The sequence below is a fragment of the Muscardinus avellanarius genome (genome assembly GCF_963383645.1).
Source record: "Muscardinus avellanarius genome assembly, chromosome: 3".
NCBI lineage: Eukaryota > Metazoa > Chordata > Mammalia > Rodentia > Gliridae > Muscardinus > Muscardinus avellanarius.
Window position 1 is genome coordinate 37,055,829 of NC_137788.1, and position 26,192 is coordinate 37,082,020.

A 26,192-nucleotide genomic window follows, 5' to 3' on the forward strand; every position below is an offset into this window, starting at 1 on the left:
CCTCAGGACCCTTGCACACATGACTGCCTCTGTCTGGAGTGCTCCTTCCCCAAATACTCAAATACACACGTGAATATGCTATCTGCGCAGCCGCACGACGCCTGCATCTAGAAAGGCCTGTGTGTGGCTGAATGCTCTGCTGCTGCCATCTTGCCACTCAATGCATTGGAACGAGGCGTGGGCACCTTCATGCTGCACTGGGCCCTCCGCAGGACAGAGCTGGGCTTGACTGCATGGCTTTCCCCCTTCCCTTCCTCCGGGTCTTTACTCTGGTGTCCTCTTCTCTGTGTACACTGCTTAATGGGTGGCCCCTGTCCAGGGCGGCCCTGCTCAGCCCTCCTCTGCCGAGTTTCCCTCCATTACACTTATGTTCTATCATGCTGGACATGCCTGGGGCATTCTACCTCTGAGCAGCACCCTCAGCCATTTGTATTTTTTTTTTTTTTGGTGGCACTGGGGATGGAACCCTTCTACCTTTCTACCTCCAGGCTACACTCCCAGAACTATTTTATATTTTATTTGGAAACAGGGTCTCTTAAGCCAGCAAGGCTGGCTTCGAACCTGTGAGATCCTATTGTCTCCGCCTCCCAAGCGCGGGGATTACAAGTGTGCGCCACCACGCCCAACCCAGCCCTTTGTATTTTTAAACAAGGTCCTGCTAAATTATTGTACTGGCCTGGAAGTTGTGACTCTCCTGTCTCAGCCTCCCCAGTACTGGGATTACAGGCATCCCACACCGGCTGAGGGTGAGAGCTTTTGTCCATTTGGTTCACTGCCGTAGCCGCAGTGCATGGCAAAGAGAGGCTCTTGATACATACCCACTCATCAATAAACATCGTGTTAGCCGGGCGTGGTGGCGCACACTTGCAATCCTAGTACTTGGGAGGCTGAGACAGGAGGATCCCAGGTTCGAGGGCAGTCTCACCAAACAGTGAGGCTCTCACCAACCTAGCAAAACCCTGTTTCAGAATAAAAATAAAATAGGGCCTGGGGTGTAGCTCAGAGGCAGAATGCCTCTGGGTTCAATCCCCTGTGCCACAAACAAACAAACAAGCAAACACACAAATGCACATCATGTTAAGTGGACTGGGAGGTGATGCAAAGGGAGAATGTGTTGGTTTTTGTTGCTGTTTTCCAGGCTAGAAGGAGCAAGAGAGAAGCTCTTGAGCCTCAGTTTTCTCCTCTGTAAGCTGGGGCTAATGACATCAGCCAAAGGATAATTTGCTCCAGAATGCAGATCGAACACAGGCTCCTTCTCCCCTCCTACCGCTGGGCTTCTCAGCACAGTGCTCAGTGCTTAGCTGTCTTCACAGCCTACCTCCAGTGGGGGACACTGTGGGTGGAACCCAGGGGCATTCTACCTCTGAGCCACACCCACCTAGCCCCATTTTATTTAAATGCTAAGGGCCTTGCTAAAGTTGCCAAGACTTGGAACCTGAAATCTTGTCTCAGCCTCCCAAGTCCTGGGATTATAGTCTTGTGCCGCCACACCGGGTCCCAATCAATTCTTAAGTCTCATGGAGTGTGTGTGTGTGTGTGTGTGTGTGTGTGCGCGTGTGTGTATGAGATTTACTGGGGATTGAACCCAGGGACATTCTACCTCCAGGCTATACCCCAACCCTATTTTACTTTTTTGTTTTGCAATTGCTGAGAGTGGCTGTGAGCCTGCGATCCACCTGTCTCAGCTCCCAAGCACTGGGATTGCAGGCGTGTGCTGCCATGCCCACCTACCTCATGGCACATTTTTAATATCTTATGATGAGATGCCCTGGAGCCTCACGGGACAATGTTGCCAGTCCTGGGATTTGGTGTCTGCTCTGCTGGCCTGCCTGGCCACAAGCTTGGGCTGCTTCCTCCCAGGCCACTCTTCCCAGTGTAGCCTGAAGGGGGCGCTGTCCAACCCCTCCTCTCCTGCCCAGCTCCCCAGACTGCAGGCATCAGTGCAAGGCCCTGGCTGCGTTCCCTCCAGGCTCTCAGGAGCGGAGAAGTTCAGCAGCACTGGGGCGCTGACACTCCTGGCCCTCCCCTTCCAGTGCTCTCCTGTCTTTTTTACTTCATGGTGACATGGAAAAACTAGTTGTTGGCTCATTGAGATAAAATGACAAAGGCATTCAGGGCTGATGGCAGCTGGGCAGCCCTGCCCGCTTGAGTGCAGGCACTCCAATAAGGAGGCCTGGCCCTTCAGAGCCGCCACCAGACCTCCCACCTCTACTGCTGAGGTCACTTTCCCTCACTCACCAGCAACCAAGTAGAAAAACCATTCCCTTCCCCCCCTTTATTGATACTGGGGATTGAACCCAGGGACATTCTACCTCTGAGCTACATCCCCAACCCTTTTTTCATTTTGAAACAGGGTCTCACTAGTTGGTGAAGGTCTCACCAACTTGCTGAGGCTGGCCGCAAACCTGTGATCCTCCTGTCTCAATTTCCCAACTACTGGGATTGCAGGTGTGAACCAGCATGCCTGGCTCCATTTCTGTTTTAATGTTTGTGTGTGTGTGGTACTGTGGGTGGAACCCAGGGGCTTTTCTACCTCCGGGCTATACTCCCAGACCTATTTTATATTTTATTTGGAAACAGGGTCTCACTAAGTTGCTGAGGGAGGGGAATGGTTTTCTACTTGGTTGCTGGCTTCGAACCTGTTCGCACATCCTCCTGTCTCACAGCCTCCCAAGCACTGGGATTACAAGCATGTGCCACTACGCCCAGCTAATTTTTCTTTCTTTTTTTTTTTTATACTGGAGATTGAACCCAGGGGCATTCTGCCTCTGAGATACACCCCTAGTCCTATTTTTTTTTTTTTTAAAAGGTCTCACTAAGTTGCAGAGGGACTCACTAAGTAGTTGAGGCTGGCCGCAAACCTTCCATCTTCCTTATCTCAGCCTCTGAAGTACTGGGCTTACAAGCATGTGCCACCTCGCCTGACTTCCATTTCTCTTCTAAAGGATTCTTAAAACTGTCTAATTACATGGGCCAGACTGGCAGTATTTTTGTTGTTGGTGGTAATGGTGCTAGAGATCGAACCCAAAGGCATTCTACCTTCGAGCTGCATCCCCATTCTGATTTTATTTATTTGGAAACAGAATCTCACTCGGTTGCTGAGAGCCTCACTAAATTGCTGAGGTTGTCCTTGAACCTGTGACCATCCAGTTTCAGCTTCCCAAGTGCTAGGATTATAAGCATGGACCATCAGGCCCAGTTACTGGTAGTATTTCGTGTGATTTTTTTTACTGTGAGAGTACAGCAGCACAGCACTAGGGCCTGGAGAGTTTAGAAGGCTAGCCTGGGAACCAAAGAATGACTTCTAGCTTTATTTTAGCTGGAACCATATTTAGTTTTCTGTTTTGTTTTAGACCATGTGCTTTTGAGATCAAACAATTAACCTAAGAACTTTTGGAATCCAACATATTTACAAGTTGGCTCTTGATACATGACCTCTCTGGAATTATTCTGCCTTATTTTTTAAAAAAATTTCTCCATATATATATATATATATATATATATATATATATATATATAAAATCTTTTTTCCCCCCTGTGGTACTGGCCTAGGGGCATTCTACCTCCTAGCTACACTCTCAGCCCTATTTTTTTTTTTTTTTTTTTTGGTGGTACTGGGATGGAACCCAGGGGCCTTCTGCCTCCGGGCTACACTCCCAGACCTATTTTATATTTTATTTGGAAACAGGGTCTCTTTAAGCCAGCTGAGGCTGGCTTCGAACCTGCGTGATCCTCCTGTCTCAGCCTCCCAAGAGTGGGGATTACAAGCGTGTGCCACCACGCCCGGCTTTTTTTTTTCTTTATTTTGAAACAGGGTCTCACTAAGTTGCAGAGGGCCTCACTAAGTAGCTGCTGCTGGCCACCAACCTGTGATTCTATCTCAGCTTCCCAAGTACTGGGATTCCAAGTGTGTACCACCATGCCTGACTTCCATATTTATCTTATTTCTTTGATCAGACGGTAAGTGCCTTAAGAATAGAACCCCATCCCATTTTTTTGTGCTTATGCATATATGACACTGAGGATTTAACGTGTATTATTTTAAAGATACACGTCTTTAAAATAATACTTGCAGCAGGGTGTGGTGGCACATGTCTCAGGGGTGCTCTTCCACTGAGCTACATCCGCAGTCCTTTCTTTTCTTATTTTGAGACAGGGTCCTACTAAGTTGTTGAAACTGGCCTTGAACTTGCGATACTCTTGCCTTATCTCCCAAGGCACTGGGATTATGGGTGTGCCACCACACCCAGCTCCCCTACTCTTTTTTCTTTTTTTGTGGTACTGAGGATGGAACCCAGGGGCATTCTACCTCTAAACTACACCACCAGCCCTCTTTTTTATTCTTTGTTTTGAAACAGGGTCTTACTGAGTTGCAAAGGGCCTCACTAAGTAGCCAAGGCTGTCTGTGAACCATGATCCTCCTGTCTCAGCCTCCCAAATGCTGGGATTACAAGCGTGCACCACCACACCCGGCTCCCCTACTCTATTTCTTTGCGTCTCTAGTGTGGCTACAATTGTCCCTTTTGAGCACCTGTCTGTTCTTGGGGACTTTTGACATGTTATCTTATTTCACTTTTATAACAGTGAGGTAGATATCTTAGCTACCCCAACTTAATGGATGGGTAACTGAGTATTAGAGTAGTTTGGAGCCTCGTAAGGCCACATAGCAGGTAAGGCCACAGTCAGGGTTCAAGAGGCATCAGAGCCGCCGTGAGATACTGGGTGGGGTCCTAGGGTCAGAGCCCTTTGGGTGTCAGGTGCTGGGTGCCACAGAGGCTGTGCAGCTGCGACAACTGTTTCGGGGCTGATGGCAGGACACAGGCAAGCCGAGAGGACTGTAAAAAGGCTGTGGTGCTGGGGAGGCCAGGAGGGCTGGAGTGAGGAAGGTGAGCAAGAGGCAGAAGCAGCTCAGATCTGCCCTTTGGGTTTCTCTCACTTTGGCAGCATCTTTTTGTCTTTCTTTTGTCCTGTTTTTGTTGTTCAGAAAATGGTAACTTTAAAATAATACTCGCAGCAGGGTGTGGCGGCACACGCCTGTAATCCCAGTACTATGGAGACTGAGACTGGAGGACCGCAGGTTCACGGCCAACCTTAGCAACTTAGCATGGCCCTCTGCAATTTAGTGAGACCCTGTTTCAAAATAAAATAGGGCTGGGGGAACTGGGCATGGTGGTGCATGCCTGTAATCCCAGTACTTGGGAGGCCGAGACAGGAGAATTGTGGGTTCGCAGCCAGCCTCAGCAATGTAGCAAGGGCCTCCCCAATTTAGTGAGATTGTTTCAAAATAAAAAAGGAAATAAGGCTGGGGGGGATCAATCCCCCAGTACCACAACTAAAACAAAACAATGCTTGCACAAGCTACCTAAGAGGTGGTAGTGGGGTTCAAGTGGCATTGTGCCGCTTTGCAGAGGGCGCTGGAGCGTGTGGACTGAGGACACAGGCACAGCACTGCTGGCCTCACACCTGTGACGGTGGAGCCAGACGGGCCGGTGTAGACAGCGCTGACACCGCCTCTGCCGCCCAGCTCCTTAACCTTGACGTCAGTCTAGAAATCTGAAAGTAGAGATGATAATATCTGCTGAGATAATATGTGGGATCATTGTAGGTGCTCAAGAAAAGGAGCTGTCAGCTTTTCTCTGCAGAGTGAAGCTTGCCCCGGCAGCTCTTAGGGCTCACTTCCCAGGGTCTCCAGGAGGGGGCAGCAGGAAGTCAGTCCTCCAAGCAGCCCCAGCTAGGGGAGTAGAGTTCAGCGGGCCCAGCCCAGCTTCTCTGAGGGCCAGTCCCTTCTGGTTTCACTGGACCAGATCCCTATCGCTTTGCCCTGGAAGGCCCTGCTGGGCGGAGAGTTCCTGGGACAGGACCACTGGGGCACTGGTGGGTAAGGTTTTGTGCTTCTGGTAGCTTCTAGGAAGGCTGCCTGGTCCATACCCTGACTCGACGTAGTACAACACTGATTGCACAATCATCTGCCTGGCTCGTGCGTTGGATGTGAGCTCAGGAAGGCAGTGTCTGTATATGTCATGTTCCCTGCTCGTCTTCCCTCTGAAATGACCCATCCAGTGCGAGTCACTGGGCTCCTGTATGGGAGGCCCAAACGCAGGGACCATGTCTTATCTGGCTTTGAGGATCTGTCCCCAGCACAGAGGCAGCTACAAGGAATCTCCTCCTTCAGGATTTGACTGGACTTAGAGGACCTTCTGGGACTTCCAGTATCCCTGGGGCCTGGTACATCTCACCTAGGGCTTGCCATCATATCTCATCATTTGAGAAAGCCTCAAATCTCTGGCCTGGTGTGGAAGCCTGGTACCATGAGATGCCTGCTGGCCTCACCTGTCTCATTACTGTCCCCACCTGCCCACAGCCCCAGCTCCTGTTTGCCTCCTCCTGGCCTCTGCTGGCTTGCTTCTTTCTCTCCTGACCCCTCTCCCTCCCTGTCCCCCTTTTCTGGGCATCCGTGACCACCTCCCTTGCTCCATCCTTTAGAACTAACCACTGCCATCCCTGTGCATACTTGTACCAAGGCACCTGCCCCTGAGACCATTAGCAATCAGCCCCCTACTGGACCCTGAGCTCTTCGGGGCAGGGGCTCTGGGCTGTTCATACCCACAATAGACACACAGGACCTGGCAGAGCAGATGCTGAGATGTTCGTAGAATGAGCTGATGAGGCCTACTTACTGCTCCCAAAGCCCTCTGCCCAGGGGCGCCCCAACAGAACATAAGGAGTTCTCCCCAGGATGTCCTGCTCCAGAACACTGCTAGCAGCAGCTTGCCTTCTACTGGACCGAGACTCCAGTCTCTGTCACCTTTGAGTGGAGTGTGGAGGCTGTCCTGATCACAGCACCCCTGGCTTAGCAAACTGCCCTGGTCCTGCTCTGCAGCATTAAGTCTAAGCCTAATTCTTGTAAGTTCTCTATGAAGGCAGTGCCCTGCCGAGGCCTCCTCGAGGCCCCTGAGTCCCCCCACACCTCTGTCTCAGTAGAGCGGGCTCCCCTCAGCTTTAGGGTCAGCCTCTGCTTATCTGGGACCCCGGGACCCTGCACATGCGGTTCCTGCCACTCACCAGCATGCCATCCCTGCCCTGGTTCTCCTCTGAAGATCACCACATTTCTAGAGCTCTGCTACTCTATTTTCATTTTTTTTTGTTTGTTTGTTTTGTTTTGTTTTACTTTTTGGTAGTGGGGATTGAGCCCAGGGGCATTTTACCTTGGAACTATACCGCCTGCCTTTCCTTCCTTCCTTCCTTCCTTCCTTCCTTCCTTCCTTCCTTCCTTCCTTCCTTCCTTCCTTCCTTCCTTCCTTCCTTCCATTCTTTCTACTTGTATTTTCTACCTCTGAGCTACATCCCCAGCCCTATTTTATGTTTTTATTTTGAAATAGGGTCTCCCTAAGTTGCAGAGGGTATTGCTAAGTTCCTGAGGCTTCCCTCAAACCTGCAATCCTCCTGTCTCAGCCTCCTAAGCACTGGGATTATAGGCATGTGCCACTCCTGTCTGTCTGTCTATCTATCTATCTATCTATCTATCTATCTATCTATCTATCTATCTGCAGTCCTGGGGATGGAATCCAGGAGCATTCTATTTCCAAGCTACACCCCCAGCCCTATTTTTTTTATTCTTTATTTTGAAATAGGGTCTCACTGAGTTGCAAAGGGCCTCGCTAAGTAGCTGGGGCTTATTCGCAAACTCCAATCCTCCTGTCTCAGCCTCCCAAATGCTGAGATTACAAGCATGCACCGCCATGCCCGGCAGCTCTGTTTTGATTTTTACTTTGAAACGTTGCTACGTTGCCAAGGCTGCCTTGAACCTGTGATCTTCCTGTCTCAACCTCCCAAGCACAGGATTACAGATGTTGCTTGGTTCTCAGGGCTGCTCTGTAAGGATTCCCCAACTCAACCTCTCATCTTCCACAGCTCTGGGGATGTCAGCCTCTTCTCCCTGATTCTTTACCCAATCTCCCTGCTCTGTGATGGGTGGGGGTCTGAACATAGAGCTGGCATCCAATTGTGGTAGTGTGGTGGGAAAAGGGAGGGCCCAGGCTGCAGCCAGGTTCTCCTGTCCGGGGCAACAGGGGCCTCACCTCCAGTACTCCTCACTGGGGCTGGTCCTCTGTAGGGTATGGTTTAGCAGGTGGGACAGGTTGCTGGGCAGCACAGCAGGCTGGGAGCCATTGGTGAAGTTGGAGGCGTCCAGCACCCCGGCGCAGTCAGGCGTGTTCCAGGGGTTATTGCAGTAGGCCCAGGGTAGCACGTTTGTCATGGACGAGAAGAAGTAGTAGAAGGCGATGCAGATGACCACATTGTAGTAGATGCCGATGTACGTGGACACCACCATCATGCCGTAGCCCACGCCTGGGGGGAGGGGCACCGGTCAGTGCCCTTGGGGAGGAGCCCCGCGCATCAGGGGCCAAGGTTAGCGGCCCAGGGACAGCCTTTGATGAAGGGTCACAGGGGGATGGGGTCAAGGCCTTGGTAGGGGGAAGTTGGGGGGTGGAAGGAGCTTTGTGTATACACACAGCAGGAGGGGAGAGTGAAGGCCAAGTAAACATGGATCCCAGCATGGTCAGCGGCCCTGGCCATTGATGTGGGGCTTCAGGTCACCAGCACAGCTCCGCAGGGGCCGGTGGTGTTTGCTCAGATGGGTGAGCCGGCAAGGGGCCTGTACATGTGTGGATGGTGCGCCCCACCCAGGCCTCACCTTTGAACATAGGGCTGATCCTCCAAACCCCCAGGCAGCCCTGGCTTGCAAACTGGCCGAAGGAGAGCTCCATGAAGAAGAGAGGGATCCCGCAGAATATCAGCATGATGAAGTAGGGAAACATGAAGGCGCCTGGCAGGCAGGGAGAGGTCTGGCTCAGGGTGAGCTTGGTGGGGCCCACCTGGGCTTCCTGCTCAGAACCTCTATGGCTGGGTGGGAAAGGACAGGAGCCTGCCAGGCACTGAGCAGGAGCCCAGGTCTGAGGCACGCTACCCTGGCCTGCCTCTGCACTTGACCGAGGCCCCCAAGAAGTCTTCTCTGAGCTAAATCCAGCCCTAGAGCTGCCATATTGGGGGGGAGGATTTGATGGTTTAGCCAATTGATTTCACAAACATAAGTCACTGGAGTCCTCAACTATCTCTGAACTGTTTAGGGGGTGCTGTTGAAACACAGGAGGGAAAGTCAGGGAACCCTGGGAAGTTGGGGCACTCTTCTCCACCTTTTCTGGCCTCAAGGGAGTAGGCTGGCAGGGCCAAGCCCAAGCAGCAGGCTGCCAGGGTCTGAGGGTGGTCTGCGCCTTGGGCAAAGGGGGCCTAAGCCAGGGACGGGGGCGAAGAAGACCAGGGCCAGGGGCCAGCCTCTGTCTGCAGTGGCATCTGTGCCAGGAAGAGGGTGGCCCAGGCCCTGGTGGGTGGGCTCTACCCAAGTGGGTGGTCCCTGCCCTGTGCCCGCCGGGTACCTCCCCCGTTGCGATAGCAGAGGTATGGGAAGCGCCAGACATTGCCCAGGCCCACGGCATAGCCCACGCTCGTCAGTACAAACTCGATCTGGTTGCCCCAGTTGCCCCGTGTGAGGTTCTGGTCCTTCTTGGTGGCCTCGCTGGGCACAGCACCATTCTGTGGGGACAGGAGAGAAGCTACCATCAGCAAGGCATTTTGGCTCTGAGCCTGACCCTCTAAGCCTCCCCAGGTAGGGACACTACAAGACCCCCCAGGTCCCCCTACCAGGGCTTTCTCTGTGCTGGCAGGAGCTGCAGGCAGGCCTGGCATGGAAGGAGAAAGGGCACCAGGCAGAGCCACCCTCAGCAGCCCCTAGCCGTGGGGCCAGGTGCGCCAGCCACCTGAGGAACTGCGGCGAACATCTAGAGGGGGAGCTAGAGCCCAGAGCCCCCTAGTCCCTCGAAAACCTCCCCTCTCTCCTCAGGGTAAGGAACTGGGCGCAGCTGAGCTTCATACCAAGCAGCCAAGTCAGGCTGGGCACAAAGGGGCCTGTGTCCAGACACCCGCCGCCTGCCACATCACCAGGCTGAGCACGCTGCCCATGGCAGGCGGTGGCCGGCCCCTCCCCCAGCTGCAGGCTTCTTCCTGGGGCCCAGGGTGGGCAGGGGAGCAGCTGCATTGGCTAGACCCGGGAGGGCGTGGTGGCACCCAGGAGGAAAGGGTCCAGGGGAGCCACTCGCTGTATTGCCCACTGCTGGGAGAGGGCCCTGGGGAAGCCGCCTGGGCCACCGCTGGGGGAGGAGACCAGAGTCACAGGCATCCTGCCAGACTTTAAGGACAGAATCTGCAAGGGGAAACAGAGGGAGTGGTTCCAGGAAAGGGTGGCGAGAAGAAGGGTCTCACTGGACTGCGAGAGGGGGACGTCTGCACAGGATGGAGCCTAAGGTGGAAGGTCCCAAGGGGCCGCTGAGGGGCAGGACGCTGGGCCTGCCGGAGGAGCTGCCTGGCTGGCTGGATGGCCCGGGGTCCCACAGCCCCAGTTGGGGCCCCAACACCAGAGCTGGAACCAGCCATGTGAACGTGTCCCTTCCCAGGGCCACTCCCCTCCCAGGATGGACAGGAGTCCAGCCAGACCCTGAGGGGCGGAGAGTCTTATTAAGGAGAATAGGGTCCAGAGAGCCGCACGCGGAGTGCTGAGTGCCAGAGACACCTTGCAGAGGTGCGTTATGCCCCTGAGCGGAAAGGACAGGCGACACCTGGGGATACCCGGACCAGGGAGGGAGCAACACGGCCTCTGAGAGAGAGCGGCAGGAACAGGGACCCTGACACACAGACAAACACGAATGGCCTCACTGGGCCCCCAGCACCGTCTGGAAAGGTCCATTTAGGAACACAGACACAGGCCAGCACCAATGCCTGGCATTGTAGGGGACACCTGGGCACCCAGTCTGGCACCGCCTGGCAGACGCGCTGCGCCTCACACCCTCTGTGCAGTTGGGGGCACCGCACCCAGAGCCAGGGAGGTCTCCTTCAAGGAGCACCCAGAGCAAACTGGCAGGTCGAAGGCACCTGCCCACAGTCACTCATGCACCATTCATCCATGCGGTGTCAGGCCAGGCAATGGCAGTTCAGCCAGGAACAAAGCAGAGAGCCCGCGCCACTCGGAGCTGGAGTCCAGTGGACAGTGAGCCCTCGAAGATGCAAACATAATCTTATATGTGGTCGTAATGTGACCATAGGGGAACTTTATATATATACTGGGGATGGACTTCAGGGGCATTTTATCCCTGAGCTGTACCTTGAGCCCTATTTAACTCTTTATTTTGAAACAGGGTCTCACTAAGTTGCTGAGAGTCTTATTAAGTTGCTGAGACTGGCCTCAAACCTGTGATCCTCCTGTGTCAGCCTCCCAGGTACTGGGATTATAAGCCTGTGCCACTGTACCCAGCAGGGGATTTTTTTTTTCTTTTTGGCAGTACTGGGGGAGAGAACCGGGGGCATTCTAACTCTGAGCTACACCCCAGCCCTATTTTTTATTCTTTATTTTGAAACAGGGTCTCACTGAGTTGCAAAGGGCCTCACTAAGTAGCTGAGGCTGTTCACAAACTGCAGTCCTAGCAGGGGACTTTCTTAAAGGGACCAGTATGGAAGGAGGACAAAGAGGGAAGGCAGAGGGAGGTCAAGGCCTCCCTCATGGAGGGACTTGGAGACACACTTCACTCAAGGAACAGGTGGCTTCCAGCCTGAGAGTGGTCTCTGCGACAAGTCCCTACTGAATCCTGCCCAAGCATGGCACCACCTCCTCGGCCTTCTTTGGGACAGGTGTGGCAATACCGCAGGGTCCGGGATGTTTTTCTGGAGGGTCTGAGGCCTGCTTGGGATGGCTCATCTGTTTCCAAACAAGTATCAGCGAAATAGGGCTCTATATGTTTGTCCTACAAAAACACTTTTATTCTGTCCCAGGCTTGTTTACTTAGGGGCACAATGTGGGATTGTGGCAGCTGTAGACTCCGTGGGCGGGGTCACAGGGCAGCAGTTTCAGCTGTAAAAGGGATAACTGAGTGTCCAGGATGGCCTCATGGGCAGGGCTCGGGCAAGGTCCCTGGAAGAGACCTGGCTCCGAAGGCTGCAAGTTCAAGGCCTTTCTCTTGGCCCAGAAGCACTAGGGACAAACCCCTGCCCCCCCCCCCACCAGACGTGGCAGGGCCAGACCTAGGTCTTCGAGGTTTGTTCTTCTCCTGGCATGGCAGGGGACTGGAAGGAGGGCGATGCTCTCAGCCGCGTGCCACAGGCAGCCGCCTGCCCTAGCCTCAAGAGCCAGCCGCTGCTCCGCTAATGAGCCACACACCACTGAGCCATGCGCTAACAGCTCAGCCATGCGTGCCGCGACGCAACGCGGGAGCTGGCGCCACCTGGACAGGGGCTGGGGATAGGGCTGGGCTCTGATAGGACATTTTGGAGACACTAGAGGTCTGCTGGGTGCAGAGGTGCACTGCAGAAGTAGCACCCATCTGCCAGGCCCTGGACCTCCGCTCCCAGGTTCCCTAATTGCAGGAACCTTGCTCACCGAGGGCCCCTGGCTTCAACTCCAAATTGAATGCAGCTTGGCGGGGGGGGGGGTCTTAGCTCTCTGCAGAGGACAGAGCAAGCTCAGCTTTTTCCAAGAGCACGGGAAGGATGAAACTCCAAAGCACACCCTTTCTGGTGGGGCTTCCCCAGCGTGCGATTTCCTTCCTGGTCCCCTCTCCTCTGGGTCCTTCCTCCCAGGCAGCTACGCCTTTTTCAATGCTGCATACCTTTTCCCTCTCTTTTCCTCACCTTTCCACTTCTAGGACGCTAATTTTCCTTGGCCTGCTGTGTGGACAGCCATTTCACTGATATTATCCATCCCTGGAGGGGGCATTAGCTCTGAAATACCCACGAGAGCCCCTTTGTGCTTTCTGGTCTGACCCAGACTGGCTGCCTGGCTGCCTAAGCCAACTCAGCCCGGCTGACGGGCTGGGCTCCAAGGCCTCTCCTGGCCCTGAGTCGCCCTGTCTGCCCTCGCTGCCCTCCCTCCCTCACCTGCTCCAGTTCACACGGCAGTGGGGATTCATTCCCATAGTGGCAGATTCCCCTCCTGGTGGGCCTGCACCACCTGCACCTGCACCTCTGACTCCCATGTCTGTGCGGGGCCACCACTCCTGGCAGCCCTGAGGGGCCACAGGACAAAGCAGCCTCCACTCGCCGCTGCTGGGCTCGGTGGGTGGCCCCAGGACAGGGGCTGCCAGGCCCGTACCCAAGCTCTCCCTGCCAGGGCAGAACCAAGGCCCCAAGGGGAGAGCTGCCACGCGCACACGCACACACACTCTATTATGCAGTCTCACACACTGTCACATACTCACACACTCCTATGTCACTCACACATACACCTACATGTACCGGAACACTTACACTTGCTAACACACATTTCACAATATACTCTAGCACTCTTACATTCTCAGGCACACCCAAACACATATTCTTACACACCCTAACACACAAGCACATTGTCACACGCATACTCTAACACACTTATATTTTCACACACACACTAACACATATTCTCACACACTCAACACATGCTCTAAACATCCTCACACACTCTGACACACTCACACACACTCAGTCACACACACTCCCCTCTGATGTTCCCTCACCCTCAGAACAGGCCATGGAGGTTGTGTCCAGCTTGCACCTTTACCGTGCTCTTTGGGTTAACAAGCCCCCGCTCTCCCTGCCTGGCTGGCTGGGCCACGCTGAGAATGGCTTACATAGTCCTTTACCTAGCCCTCTGCCCGGCTTATTTGCAGGCCTGGATGAGCTCCTGAAATTAAGGCTGTTCAGCTTGGAGGGCAGAATCTGGATCTCCCGCTCTGCATGGGCTTGGCTGAGGCAGGAGAGCGCAGGAGGCTAGAACCCAGGTGTTCTCGGACCTGTTCCCCTGGGAGCCTGCGCAAGTCCCTTCTGCACTACACCTCAGCACCCTACCTAAGACACCGGGGGTAGATTACGTACCTGTCAGAGACTCACGACTCGGCAGCCTCCCACAGGCCGACTGAGACTCGACAGCCCCACCTCACCAGCAATTTAGTTATTTCTGACTTTCCCCTGTATTTTCCATTAATTTCCATTAGCTTTCTAGATTACTTTCTTTTGTGTGCATGTGGCATTGGAGATTAAATCCAGAGGCATTCTGCCTCTAAGCTACAGTCCTATTTTATTTTTTTACTCCGGAACAGCATCTTGTTAGCCTGATGAGAGTCACACCACTTGCCGAGGCTGTCCTCGAACCTGCAATCCTCCCAAGTACTGGGATTACAAGTGTGTGCCACCACACCTGGCTTTCTAGATTACTTTACATTTTTTGTGTGCTTTTTTTCCTTGGTTGTAATAGTATAACAAGCTTATTTTAAAAAAAAAGATTTTTGGAATCTCAGGAAAGCGTGAAGAGAAAACAACAGCCAGGCCACCCCAGCGGTAGCCACGACCACCAGGTGGAGGGCCTGGCTCCTTCCGTCCATGCAGGGCGTGGAGGCCCAGCCTTCTACCCTGGACTCCGGCTCTTCTGGCAGGGGCCTCCCGCCCTCCCGGATCAGTGTCCAACAGATATTTTTGTGAATTGTGCACTCCCTCCTGCTTTTGGTGGATGCTGTGAAACCCTGGAGCTGCCCGCTGGGACCCAGCATGCTCCTTGTTTAGGGTTTGCTCATGGGATGAAGCCCCATCCAACACAAACTTTACAGAGGAGAACGGGCAAGACCTCTCACATCCCAGACTGACTCAGAGCCAAATCAGATCACTGGCGGCTTTCTCGGAGCCCCAGTAGGGAATTGGGCGGAACAGTCATTACAGGAACTTGTGCCGCCTTGGAAGACCCGTGACTGCCGGCCTAGTTCTTGCTCCCCCCAAGTTCACTCCCATCAGGCCCTCGGGCAGCACCTGCTGTCCAATGACAGACGCTTCCCTCCTTCACCTGCACCACTGAGCGGGGCCAGAGGGACTCGCCCTGGCCCCATCTCCGGCCTCAGTCATCTACAATGGGACGGAGTCGGGGGCTAGGGGTGGAGGAGCAGAAGTGTGGGAAGACCTGGCCCAGGGCTGCACAGTCGCCAGGGCTCTGAGTGTCCCCTGCCTCAAGGAAAACTCAGGGAGCTCTGGGCCCCTCCCAGGACTCCAGGTGCCTGCAGAGCCCAGGCCTTCAGGTGGTGATGGTGGGTAAGAGGGCATTACCCCTGTGCCTTGTGCTGCTTCGTCACAGAGCCCTGATTGACAGACAGTGACCTGACAATTCTGCAGAAGATTGGCATGCCAGGCACACCAGGCTCCACTCCAGCCCTGGGGACAGTGATGGAGGATGCTGGGTGGGCCCTGCCCAGGCCCTCGCCCTCCTTGTTGGAGAGGGCCAGTAGCCTGGGAGGCAGTAAATACCCTGCACAGAAGCAGCTGTGGGCAGCCTATGCCATCGTCGCTGATGTGTGTGTGTGTGTGGAGTGGTATTGGGGGTTGAACCTAGCGGCATTCTACCACTGAGCTATAACCCCAGCCCTTTGTGTGTGTGTACTGAGAACTGAACCCAGGAGCACTCTACCTCTAGGTTACATCCCAGCCCTTTTATTATTATTATTATTATTATTATTATTATTATTATTATTATTATTTTGAAACAGGGTCTTGCTAAGTTGCTGAGGTTAGTGTTGCTAAAATGCTGAGGCTGGCCTTGAACCTGTTATCCTCCTGTCTCAGCCTCCCAAGTCCTGGGATTACAGGCATGTGTCACTACTAGGTGCCGCTCCCCTAGACCCTCCCCCCTTTTGGTGTGTGTGTGTTTGTGGTACTGAGGATTGAACCTAAGGGCATTCTACCTCCGAGCTACACCCCCAGCCCTATCTTTTATTCTTTATTTGGAAACAGGGTCTCACTGAGTTGCAGAGGGCCTCACTAAATTATTTTGTTCTTTATTTTGAAACAGGGTCTTGCTTAGTGGAGCACCTAAATTAATTGCTGAGTACAGCTGCAAACCTCCTGTCTCAGCTTCCTAAGTACTAGGATAACAAGTGTGCACCACTACACCTGGCTTAGCCCTTTTTATTTCTTTATTTTTATCTTGAAACAGGATCTTGCTAAGTTACTGAGGTTGACCTCAAACCTGCAATCCTCCTGTCTCAGCCTCCCAAGTGTATGCCACCATGCCCAGCTTAGCCTCTTTTTTAAAAATTAATTAATTTATTTTCATCTTGAAACAGGGTCTAGATAAGGTGCTGAGGCTGGCCTCAAACCTGTGATCCTCCTGTCTCCGCCTCCCAGGGATGTCTCACTGGGATGACAGGCATGTGCCACCGCACCCAGCTTGGCCTCGGTTCTTGACCCTAGCCGTCTCGAGATTTGAGGGCAGCCCTACGTAACGCTTCACCCGATGCCAGCCGCACTGCCTCAGAGGACATTGCTGCTCCTGCCTTTGGAAAGTCAGGTCAGGATGTCCTACAGAGAAGGGTGGCTCTCTCAGTCCCCTTACCCTTGCCGCCATCGGCCGCATCATGCCTGACATCCCTGCCCACCCCCAACTTCCAGGGACAGGACACACCAGCTCCCACCCACTGCGGGCACTTGCCCTGGACACTGGCAAATGCTCATGGTGTCTCTCTCCTCATGGTTGAGCCTCTGGCCCACCCCTTCCCCCAGTCCTCACCACTGAGCCCATGTACCACATCCTCCTGCCCCCTCACCCACTCTCCCCATAGGAGTAACTGCCGCGGCACAATGAGGCTGTATTGATTAGTACAATTCCTGGGCACCTCCGGCCCGTCTCCCCGGGAGCCAGGACAATGCAGCTTTGATACTCAGAGCAGATTCTCAGCAGGTCCTTGGGCTGGGGGAGCCCTCACCCCCCACCCGCCTCCCCCTCGCCCCACCGCACCGCCAACTCTTCCTGCACTCCTCTGCACAGTTGCAACTTTCTGGGTCACTTTTGCTGATGTCTGTCTCGCTTGCTGGCCGTGCCCACCTCTCCCTGGCATAGACCACTCAGCCCCTCTCGCCACCGCCAGCCCAGCCTCCAAGCCTGCCGGGCACCAGGGGAGGGGTCCAACCTTCTGAAAGGTGACTGACCTGTTCTGGGGAAGAGGGGGCCACAGGTCCACGAGGCGCGGCCATCCCGGGGTGAGCGCTCGGAGGAGCGCGCGTGTCTCAGCCGCTCATTCACACCTCTGCCAGCTCCGGCGCGACACTGACGCATCCCCTGCCTCTCCCACTGCCGGGCTGGGCAGCGCCAATTACTTTCACCTCATCTCCTCCCGAAGCTCTGCCTACACCCTCCCCTGGCCCTCCCCCTCCGGCCAGTCCCCATGCAGCCCGGCGCGGGTGCTCCGCAGCTAGAGAATGAGGCATGGGGCTTGTTGTATCTTTCCCTTGTTCCCAGCAAGTTACTAGAACAATACATACATACGCACACACGCACACACACTCAGAGCCACAGAGTGAGGAAAACAGGCGAGGGAGAGGGAGAGAGAGCCTCGGCTCTCTCCAGAGCTGGCCGTGGGGCCACAGCTCACTGAGCCCACAGGCCTGGCCCTGCCAGGGCGCCTGGCAGGGTTGGTGGGTGCCGGTGAGCAGTGGGCTTTTGACCCACTGGGTACTGGAGATGGTGACTGGAGCAGGAGGGTGGGGGCGTGTCCACAGGGCCCTGCCGAGCATCTCATACCCTTTAGAGTGGTGTGGATTGGGAGATAGTGGGTCTTGTAGTTGTACGTGGTCCACTGGAAGTTGGGGACTCCCCCAGCTGGCCAAGATGATGGGCATCCTCGTAGGACAATAGGACTGGCCATGCCAGAGAGCTCGGCCATCACCACTCTGAAGAAGACGGCGTTAACCAAGATGGTGGTCACTGTGGAGTCCACACAAAGGGAGGGGGCATGGGAAAAGGACCTGTAGGGATGTGTACCACATCACCCAGAACTTGACGGGCTCAATTGGGAGCGTGTGTGCACGGGCTGGGTGATGCTGGCAGTGTCCTCATGACCTTGGTGGGATGTCACTCAGACCCATCCCGTCCCTCTTTTCTGAGGCTACCCTCACTGACCAGTCTCTAGCTGAGGCTAGGAAGGTGGGCACCAGTGCTCTGGTACTAGGAAGATGTCAGTCCTTCTGGAAACTGACATGATGGCACAAGGCCTGACAGACAGTAGGATCTTAATGATCTGTCAAAGGGAGATATGCGTGAGTTCTGGTGTAAGGACAGTTTTCCTGGGTGTTGGGCAAGTATGACTCCAGAAGGAGTCATATGACACATATTGTCTAGATAAGATGACATAAAAATGGCACAGGCTGACAGGCTTAGTGGTGCATGCCTGTAATCCTAGTACTTGAGAGGTTGAGACAGGCGGATTGCAGGTTTGAGACTGGCCTCAGCAACTACTAGTGAGACCCTCAGCAACCTATGGAGACCCTGTTTCAAAATAAAAAATAAAATAGAGCTGGGGATGTAACCCAGAGGTAAAATGCCCCTGGGTTAACCCCTCCCCCCATCAAAATAAAAGGGCTGGAGAGCTGCCCCTAGTGGTGACTCACACCTGTAATTCTAGTACTTGGGTGGGAGATTTAATATCCAGTGACAAAAAAAAAAGTCAGACAGGCCTGGGTTCAAAACCCAGCTCTACCAGTCTCTCACTGTATATAACATTAGACAAGTTGCTTAACATGTCTGGTCTCAGTTTCTGCATCTCCAAAATGGGAATAATGTTCACCAGTCACTGAAACTAGTGAGCTCAGTAATAATAGAAATAGAGAATATATATAGTGTTTGCTGTGAGCCGGGCTCTGTCCTAAACACGTTATATATTCTAGCCTCACAACAGCCCCACAATGTAAGGAAGCTTTTCTTCCCATTTGGGGGAGGAAGGTGGGGAAGGCCCTTGGCTCCACAGAATCCAAGCGTGGCCTTGGACCCCATGCCCGAGCTGCTCACTGGGCCGGCCTCATGCAGCCGGTCCCAGACACGCACCCCTGACTTCCCGTGGGCACAGGCGGAGGCCAAGGCCCTGGTGGGGCCGCTGGCTCCAGGAAGGCCAGTCACCCATGATACCCAAATGCTCACTCCCGCCAGGGTGGGCTCGGGCTCCGGCTGCCCTGGCCTGGGCTGGGTGCCCAGAACAGGCAGCCCTGGCCGAATGGCTTTCCCTGGCTCTGGCCATGGGGACGGGAGGCGGCAGCAGCCCAGCTGGGTCCTGGCCGTAATGAGGCCTCATTAGTGGGATCCAGCTGCTCCAGCCCCACTTAGGAAGGCCGACTCTCCCAGTCCCTGCCTCTGACTTTTCTTAATAAGAGTGGGCATGCTTCCCGAGGGGCAAGGAGTCTAGGGGCTTTATTGTCCCCTGTGACTCTGGAGGGAAAGTCCTGCTGAGCTAAGACTGAGGACTGCGGGAGCATGAGGGGGGAGGCCACAGGCCTGAGAAGACAGGCTAGGACAGTGGGAGAGGCAGAGCAGGGTCCTAGGGCCAGAGAAGAAGCTAGAGGAAGGCAGGGCCTTTTTCTCTAAATCGAGATATCCTGTTTCACTGGGGAGATGGTGTCTGCACATCTAGTTAGTAGGAGGGTATTGCTTAAGCTGTCCTGGCTAAGAGAGCACTTTCTTCTAGAGGCCTTCTGAAAGGAGAGTGCCCACTGTGTGCCAGTTCCTGAGTCAGAAGAGCCCCTACTATGTGCCCAGCCCTGTGCTAGGAAAGCACCCAATGCCTTCCAGGACCTGTGTGAGCAGAGTGCCAAGTGCAGTGCCAGAAGAATGCACGTTGTGTGCCAGGCATGCGCTAGGTGAGCACCCTGGGTGTGCCGGGGCCTGCATTAGTAGGGCTCCCTCTGTGTGCCAAGTCCAGTGCTGAAAGCTCCCACTATGCGTCAGCCCCAAGCCAAGAGAACTCCTGTGGCGTGCGAGGTCCTAAACAGGCAAACATCTGGTGTATGCCAAATTCTGTGCTGGGAAAGTACTAATCCCTGAGCCCATCCCTGCGCTGGGTGAGCACCCACTGCGCACCTGGCGCTGCGCTCTGTGAGTGCCCACCGGGCACAGGCTCTACATTAAGGGAGTGCCCAATGTGCGCCAAGTCCACACTAGTTGAGCATTTGCTGCATGCTGAGACTTGTGCCGAGTGCCCAGGGGTGATAGGCACTCTACCAAGAGGAGGCCCATGGGTGCCAAGATCTGTGCTTGATGACCTCCCCATGCGCACCAAGCCTGTACTAGTTGAGCACTTACTGCATGCCAAGGTGCCCTGGCTGAGCACCCACTGTGCTCCAGGCCTTGCAATGGATGCTGCAGACAAGAGGGATCCAAACCCTCTTCTCAAAGCAAAAGAGAACAGGGTGGGGCAAGGCCAGGCCCAAATGGCTGCTGGTGCTTGCAGAACCTTCTGGGATTGATAAGCTCTGGCACCCAAAGCCGTAGTGCCAGAGGGACTCTGCTCTTATTCACCGCGAGGCTTCCCAATGGCAGAAGCAACCAATGTGTTCAAAGACACAGGTAGAGGCCGGTGAAGCTCACCAGAGAGGGGACGGCGGTGAGATGGTGGGGTTAAAGCTGAGCCAGTGGGGGCTCCCATGCTTCTTGTCCTAGGCGTCCCTCCCCCAGCTCTCATCCTTTGAGACCCAGGCAGCCCTGCCCTGCACGTGTACAGAGCTCTAGGTCTCCAAAGCAAGACCACCCACCCATCCCAGTGCCCCCAAGCATCCCATCCCAGTGCCCCCAAGCATCCCAGCTGCTCCCAGGCTTGGAGGCACCCTGGCCAGCTGGGTTCTCACACGGCCCTGTCCTAGGAGCTGCTGAGGCGTGAGGGAGGCAGCTGAGCTGGCCTGGCAGAGACCATCTGGGCTGGGGGCGGGGGGAGCAACACGTGCTGCAAGCATGTGGGCCTGGGCACGTGCCGGGAAGTGGCTTGCTCCTCCATGGGGCACCTGCTCCCGAGCCCGGCAGGCGCTCCCACGATGACACTAAAAGACACCCGAGCGGCCCTGTCCTCACGCCCAGAGCTGGGGTAAAGGTGGTGGAAATGAGGGCCCCTGGTAGGGGCGGGCTGCCCACTCCCGCGTACCAGGGCACAAACAGCCAAGAAGCCCCAGAGGACTGAGAAGGTCCTGGGCCATTGGTTTGCAGGCACTTCCCGCATCCCCTCCTCTGACCTACCAGGGCATCCAAGGAAGGAGCATGGCGCAAAGGAAATGCCTCCACCACTTGCCATTAGCAAGACACAAACACCTAGTAAGTGCTGACTTAGCGCCTATGTTAGTTAGTAGAAATGGGGCTTGGCAGGGGCCAGCTGCCCGGTGCACCTCAGAGGCTGTATCCTAGTGACAAGCACCGAATAGAGGCGGCTTCGCTTCCAAACCGGGACCCAAGAATAGAGTAGCCCAAGGTCATCAGCAGAACTGAGAAAGAGGCAGGAATGGAAACTCCGAGCAGTCACTGGGGGTGCCCATGGGACAGAGCTTTGAGCCTCAAACACAGCAGTGGGCAGGAGCCAAGGGGCAGAGGGCGCGGAGGAAAGCGAGCCCCAGCTATCTTTAGGCACATCCTGGTGCTGGGAACTGGAGTCCCAAGGCAGCATTCCCTTCCACAGACAGGCTGGCCGGCAGAGCATGGGGTCCGGGAAGCTCGGCTGAGGCAGGGACTATGCTGCCCACTGGATCCCCCGTCTCTCCTGCTGGTGACCCAGCACGTCTAAGGTCACTCCTGAGAAGAAGGGCAGCCATGGGACACTCAGAGGGATTTTTGGGTTTCACAGGCCTCAGAGTCTCCATGGTAGGAAGGGGCAGAGTTACACCCCACTTCCTGCTCAGGCCCATGGCAATCCTGAGACTTCTGGGGGAACCGGGGCCATCTGGGTTCTAACACAGCATCCACTCCTAGCAAGGGCTCAGGTCATAAGGCCGCCATCTGTGCTCAGTTTTGAGCACCCCAATTTCAGGGTGGCTCAGGGAAGCCTTCAGCTGCTCGGCTCATTGAGATGTGTCTGGAGGGGCCACTCCACACAGGCCTGAGGGCTGGGATGCTGGAGGCTGAGAAGAGGCAATGATCCTGAGGTTGAACAGCCCCGCGGCCCTACCCCAACCATTCCTCTGGACCAGCTACTTTGAATCCCAGAAATCTTTGGTGAGCGACGGGATGGGTTTGGGGAGGGCTCAGCAGATGTCCTGGGCAGCCTTTAACTGAACAAGAGAGCAGCAGACGCTCTCTCTGGGGGAGGGTGCTGGGAAGGGGCTGTCCTCAGTCCTGGCTGCCTCCCCTGACAGCTGCCCAGTCTGGTTTATCCCCGAGGCAAGACCCCAAGAGAAGAAACACAAGCACAGCCTCAAAACCAGATCTTCATGTGTCTCCTGGTTCCTGCTTCCAGGGCCAACCTGCTGGGCCCATCACTGCCTCCTGCCTCCTGCCTCCTCAAGAACCGTACCCAGGTCTCTGTTTCTCAAAGGGTCTCGTCACTCCACCTCCCGTGTGCTCTGAGGCCGAGGGCAAAGGAAGGGCCATGGCTTGGGGAAGGGGAGGAGGGAGATTTTCTTGGAGGCCTCAAGAGAGTATTCGAACAAAATGTTTTCTTTCTTTTCTTTTTTCTTTTTTTTTTTTTTTTAATGATGGTACTGGGGATTGAACCCAGGGGCATTCTACCTCTGAACTATACCCCTAGCCCTATTTTAGGTTTTATTTTGAACCAGTGTCTCACTAAGTTGCTGAGGCTGGCCTCAAACTTGTGATCCTTCTGTCTCAGCCTCTCAAGTAGTGGGATTACAGGTGTGTGCCACCATGTCTGGCTTCTGTTAACTTCTTAGAGCAAGAAGCAGAGAAGTAGAGAACCTTGACCAGCACATACTCCACATGCTGGTGGCACAGTACTAGGTAGATGAGAGATGCCAATGTGCAGCCACATCACAGTCCCGGGCATCCTACTATCCTCTACAGAGCACCTCATATGACCGGGATGGGGAGAGTGCCTCCCACCCCTTGATGGACCTCCCTTCCCAGGGTCTGTGGGGGAGCCTGCCCAGCTGTGGGCTTGGAGCCTGGTGCTGTCTAACCTACTGGGTGAGGGTCTGCCTGCCCAGGCTGGGGCAGCCCTGGTACTCGGGAGCCCTGGCAGTGCTGGCCCAGCCCCATGAAGCCTCCTAGGCCTTCCTAGGAGGATACAGCTGGTGGGAGGGTGCGGGGACAGCGCAGGGGACACCCTTCCTCCCTGCGGCCTGGCCCTCGTACTCACCAGCATCCCTTTGGCACCTTTTCCTACCATGGCGGCGATGGGTTGGAGGCTCACAGGCTTTGCTTCCAGCACCTTTCAGACCGCAGACCTCAGGAGCTGTGGAGAGAGCGAACAGCGAGGTGAGGCCCTGGCCTGGGTGGGCCATGGGGGGTGGCGGGGGTAGCCCTGAGACTCTCCAGCACAGGAGGCGTGAACCCCACACCACCAGCTGCAGGCCCTCGTGCCACTCTTCCACCCTGACCCACCTCGTCTGCTAGGCCATTCTTATCCTGCGCCCTCCTGGATGACCCGCAGGTCCGGCCCCTTCCCAGCTCTCCTCCCCACCCTTCCCCCGATCGCTTATTTTCCAGGCTTCCTGTCCCAATGGGCAAAGATCTATTTTTGACTCTCCAGATGCCCAATCCTATAAAAGATAAAAAATGAACACAGGACTGGGATGGGGTCCAAGTCCTTCATCATCTGTGTGAATGGCCACAACCTTTCCCCAGGGAGGAGTCGGCTCCCCAACCTCAGCCCATACAGGCGCTCCGTGGTGCCGCTCGCGTGGGCTCCAAGGCGGCTGGCCTTGCTGCCGTCACTCACACGCTTGGGGCATGCCAGACACACCAGGTGTGGTCACACCTCCTCGCCTTTGCTCAGGCTGTGCCCAGTTTTACAGCACTTGTCCTCACGTACACCAGGTGAAATTCCACAAGTCCTGTAGGTCCAGCCTTAATGTCACCTCTTCTCTGTAGCCCTTCCGGCCGCTGATGCCTCCGTCTTTGTTGTTTTGTGCCAACTTCTACTAGTGCCCCTACCATCTCATTTTGCACCTACTTGCTTGTAAGTCTTCCACCATGAGTCGGTGAATTCCCCAAGGACTTGGGATGCGGCTACCTTGACCCCTCTGCACCCAGCACCTGGTACACTGTAAGTGTTGGTCAAATTGAAATGGGTGGGGCTGAGGCCCTGGAATGCTGTCCCTGTTAGCCTGGGATCTCATAGGAAGCATCTGAGAGTCATGTGGGGTCAGATGGAAGCTGGCATGGGCAGGAGGCAGACAGATGAAGGGGCAAGCCAGAGGGCGTCTCCTGCATTACAGGTTGGATGTCAGATGAAGATGGAAGAGGGGGTAGTTTTTGACAGCCCTCAGAAGTCAACATTCAGAGACCCTTCAAGAACTTTCTCCTCGAGCCCCGCATGGTGGCACACTTCTCCAACCTCACTATTCGGGAGACTGAGGCAGGAAGATCACAGGTTTGAGGCCGAGGCCAGCCTTGGCAACTCAGTGAGACCTTCAACGACTTAGCGAGAACCTGCTTCAAAATAAAAAATAAGCCGGGCACGGTGGCACATGCCTGTAATGCTAGTACTTGCAAGGCTGAGACAGGAGGATCACAGGTTTGAGTCAAGCCTCAGCAACTTAGTAAGACCCTGTTTCAAAATAAAAAATAAAGCCGGGCATGGTAGCACATGCTTATAATCCCGGTACTTGGGAGACTGAGATAAAGGGTCACAAGTTTGTGACCAGCCTCTACAACCTAGTGAGACACTGTTGCACAATAAAAAAGAATAGCTGGGGGTATAGCCCAGAGGTAAAATGCCCCTGGGTTCCATCTCCTGTACCACAAACATAAATAAATAAATTAAATAAATAAATAAATAAATAAATAAATAAAGGCTGTGGGAGGAGCTCAGAGGTAGACTGCCCCGGGGTTCAATCCCCAGCGCCACACACACAGCTCTCTCGGGGAACTTTGCATCAGATGGATGAGGCTGAACTTCATGAGATCTATGAGGTTGATAGATGAGAGGGCCTGATATCAGGAAAGATTTGGCTCTGCCTCTGAGACTTCCAAAGACTATTCCAGGTCACTCTGCCTCCCCCACAGCTACCTGCCAAGGGCCACTGCTCACCCATCAGAAGTTGCTGGCTGGCTGGAGGAAAGGTAAGGAATTCCGCCTATCAAATCAGCTCTTGACTTGCTTAGGCCCTTCGCCCTGGCCGCTCGGTTCCTACAGGGCCTTCTGCTCAGGACAGGCGCTCGGAGGGACTCGACCTGTAACCATATCCTTTGGTCAGTGACCCAGTCTGACCTCTACCTCTGTCTCTCAAAGTATCCTCCTAAAGAAGTCGGGTTCATGGCATTGGTGTTTTGGGAGCTGTCAGGAGAAGAGGGATCTGTGACCCCCCTGTGTCCTCCTTACTCACGGCACCCCCACACCTTCTCCCAGCAATCAATTTCTAGACCCCCATTTTCCTAAAGCTGTTTTTCTTTTTTTGGCAGTACTGGGAATTGAACCCAGGGGTATTGTACTCCAAGCTATGCCCCCAACCCTATTTTTTATTCTTTATTTTGAAATAGGATCTCAGAATTGCAAAGGGCCTCACTAAGTAGCTGCGGCTGTCATGAACTGTGATCCTCCTATTTCAGCCTCCGGAATGCTGGGATTACAAGTGTGCATCACCACGCTCAGCTTAAAGCTGACTCTTCTGGTGAAAAATAATAATGACAGAGGTTGGCTGGGCGTGGGGGGCACACGCCTGTAACCTGTAATCACAGTACTTTCAAGGCTGAGACAGGAAGAAGGCAGGTTCAAGGTTGGTGAGCAGTAATTTATGAGGTCTGTTTCAAGATAAAAAAAAAATTAAAAGAGAGGTGGGGCATGGCTATAATCCCAGTACTTAGGAAGTTGATATAGGTGGACGGCAGGTTTGAAGCCAGCCTCAGCCATTTAGTGAGGTCTTTTCTAAATAAAATGGTTGAGAGTGTAGCTCAGAGATAGAATGCCCCTGAGTTCAATCCTCAACGCTGGGGGAAAAAAAAGAAAAAAAAAAAAAAGGGCACGACTCAGTGGTAGACTGTCCCTGAGTTCAATATCCAGCACCACACACATAAAATAATAATAACGACAATGGTGATAGTTACAGTGATCACAGCAGATGGTGCTATTATAGCCCTTCGTGGGCTGGAAATTATTACACTCTCTGTTCAGGTGAGTAAACCAAGGACAATCTCTAACTGGGGGTCCAGCCATACCCCG

General features: G+C 54.4%; 1 protein-coding gene across 1 annotated transcript in view; it reads right to left on the minus strand.

Annotated features, from left to right (window-relative positions):
- SLC6A9 (solute carrier family 6 member 9) overlaps positions 1–23,198 on the minus strand; it is a gene marked incomplete at both ends in the record, with an annotated part of 29,989 nt that extends 6,791 nt beyond the window's left edge. Inside the window, 7 exon segments of the mRNA XM_080693393.1 lie at positions 8,079–8,349; positions 8,696–8,827; positions 9,435–9,591; positions 17,041–17,116; positions 17,118–17,155; positions 17,157–17,182; positions 23,165–23,198. Of these exon segments, the coding sequence (XP_080549519.1) occupies positions 8,079–8,349; positions 8,696–8,827; positions 9,435–9,591; positions 17,041–17,116; positions 17,118–17,155; positions 17,157–17,182; positions 23,165–23,198 (734 nt within the window).
- Between the last annotated feature and the right edge of the window lie 2,994 nt (positions 23,199–26,192).